This window comes from Echinops telfairi, unplaced genomic scaffold (assembly GCF_000313985.2).
Source record: "Echinops telfairi isolate 266 unplaced genomic scaffold, ASM31398v2 ScPeMD7_5;HRSCAF=22, whole genome shotgun sequence".
NCBI classification, from domain to species: domain Eukaryota; kingdom Metazoa; phylum Chordata; class Mammalia; order Afrosoricida; family Tenrecidae; genus Echinops; species Echinops telfairi.
In genome coordinates this window covers 11,182,012-11,183,195 of record NW_022103901.1, presented here as the reverse complement: position 1 = coordinate 11,183,195, position 1,184 = coordinate 11,182,012, and the positions used below count along the sequence as shown (strand labels likewise).

General features: G+C 50.7%; 1 protein-coding gene across 1 annotated transcript in view; it reads right to left on the bottom strand.

Annotated features, from left to right (window-relative positions):
• COL26A1 (collagen type XXVI alpha 1 chain) overlaps window positions 1–1,184 on the bottom strand; it is a 116,331-nt gene that overhangs the window by 110,875 nt on the left and 4,272 nt on the right. Inside the window, exon 2 of the mRNA XM_045284644.1 lies at window positions 300–422. Within this exon, the coding sequence (XP_045140579.1) occupies window positions 300–422 (123 nt within the window). The remainder of the gene's footprint in view (window positions 1–299; window positions 423–1,184) is intronic.

The following is a 1,184-nucleotide window of genomic DNA, read 5'->3' as shown; positions in this document are numbered from 1 at the left end:
GCAGATTCAAGGATATGCTGATGCAATGGCTTCAGACGATGTCTCCAGGGCTCCTTTTATGGCAGTATCAGACTAACCTCCAGATTGCGACATCCCATCAGAGTGGGCACACGTCCTTTCGTTTTTGCCCCACATACACCCACATGCTATGTACACAGAAGGTACTTAATCAATGCACCTTCAACTCTTGACGCCAAGTATCAACCCAGCCCCCCTCCCCTAACAGCTGTCCTGGAGTTAAAGGCAGCCAGGAGAAAAGCAAGCAAGGGCAGAGGGGGGGTCAGCCCCTCAGCTTTTACCTCACAAGGTTGGTGCAGGGCCCGGGCCACCGGCAGCTCTGGTACACGCGCTGGACCACCGTCTCGGAGCCATTCTGCACCTGGCAGGACACCGTCCGTGTCACCGTGTGATGGCACCATTGCCTGTGGGAAGAGGAACAGTCACGTCAGCCCTGCCTGTCCGTCCCCGGAGGCACTGAGTGCAGGCCGGAAGGCCGTGCTGCCTGAGGGCCCCTCCCCAAACCTGGGGGCTCATTCTCCTAGGCAAGAGGTCCACAGAGGTCCTGTGTCCAGGCTGGCAGGGGGAGGGGGAACATCTCCATCCCTTGACCACCAAGCCTTGGCATCCGGTTAGGATCTCAATAGAAACCCTTGTCTTCCTCCCACCAGTGAAGGACGGGTACAGGTGCAATAAATCATACTTTAGGATGAAGACAGCTTTTAATGCATAATTAAAGCTCAGAAATAAGAGAATAATGATTGCTCTGAATAGATGAGAGAATCTTTTATGTAATCAAAAAGATTTTAATTCTATTTCTTGGAAACAGAAAATATAACTGCAAAACTAAAATGCTCAACAGATGGGCTGAAAGCCAGAATGAACTTAGCTAAAGCGTGAGCAGGACCGGACATGATCGCTGAAGACAAAGTGGGTGCATAAGCAAATGTGGTGAAGAAAGCTGATGGAGCCCGGCTATCAAAAGATATAACGTCTGGGGTCTTAAAGGCTTGAAGGCAAAAAGAGGCCATCTAGCTGAGAAGCAACAAAGCCCACATGGAAGAAAGCACACCAGCCTGTGTGATCATGAGGTGTCAATAGGATCAGGTATCAGGCATCAAAGACCCAGAACAAAAAATCATGTCATTGTGAATGAGGGGGAGTGTGGAGTGGAGACCCAAAGCCCA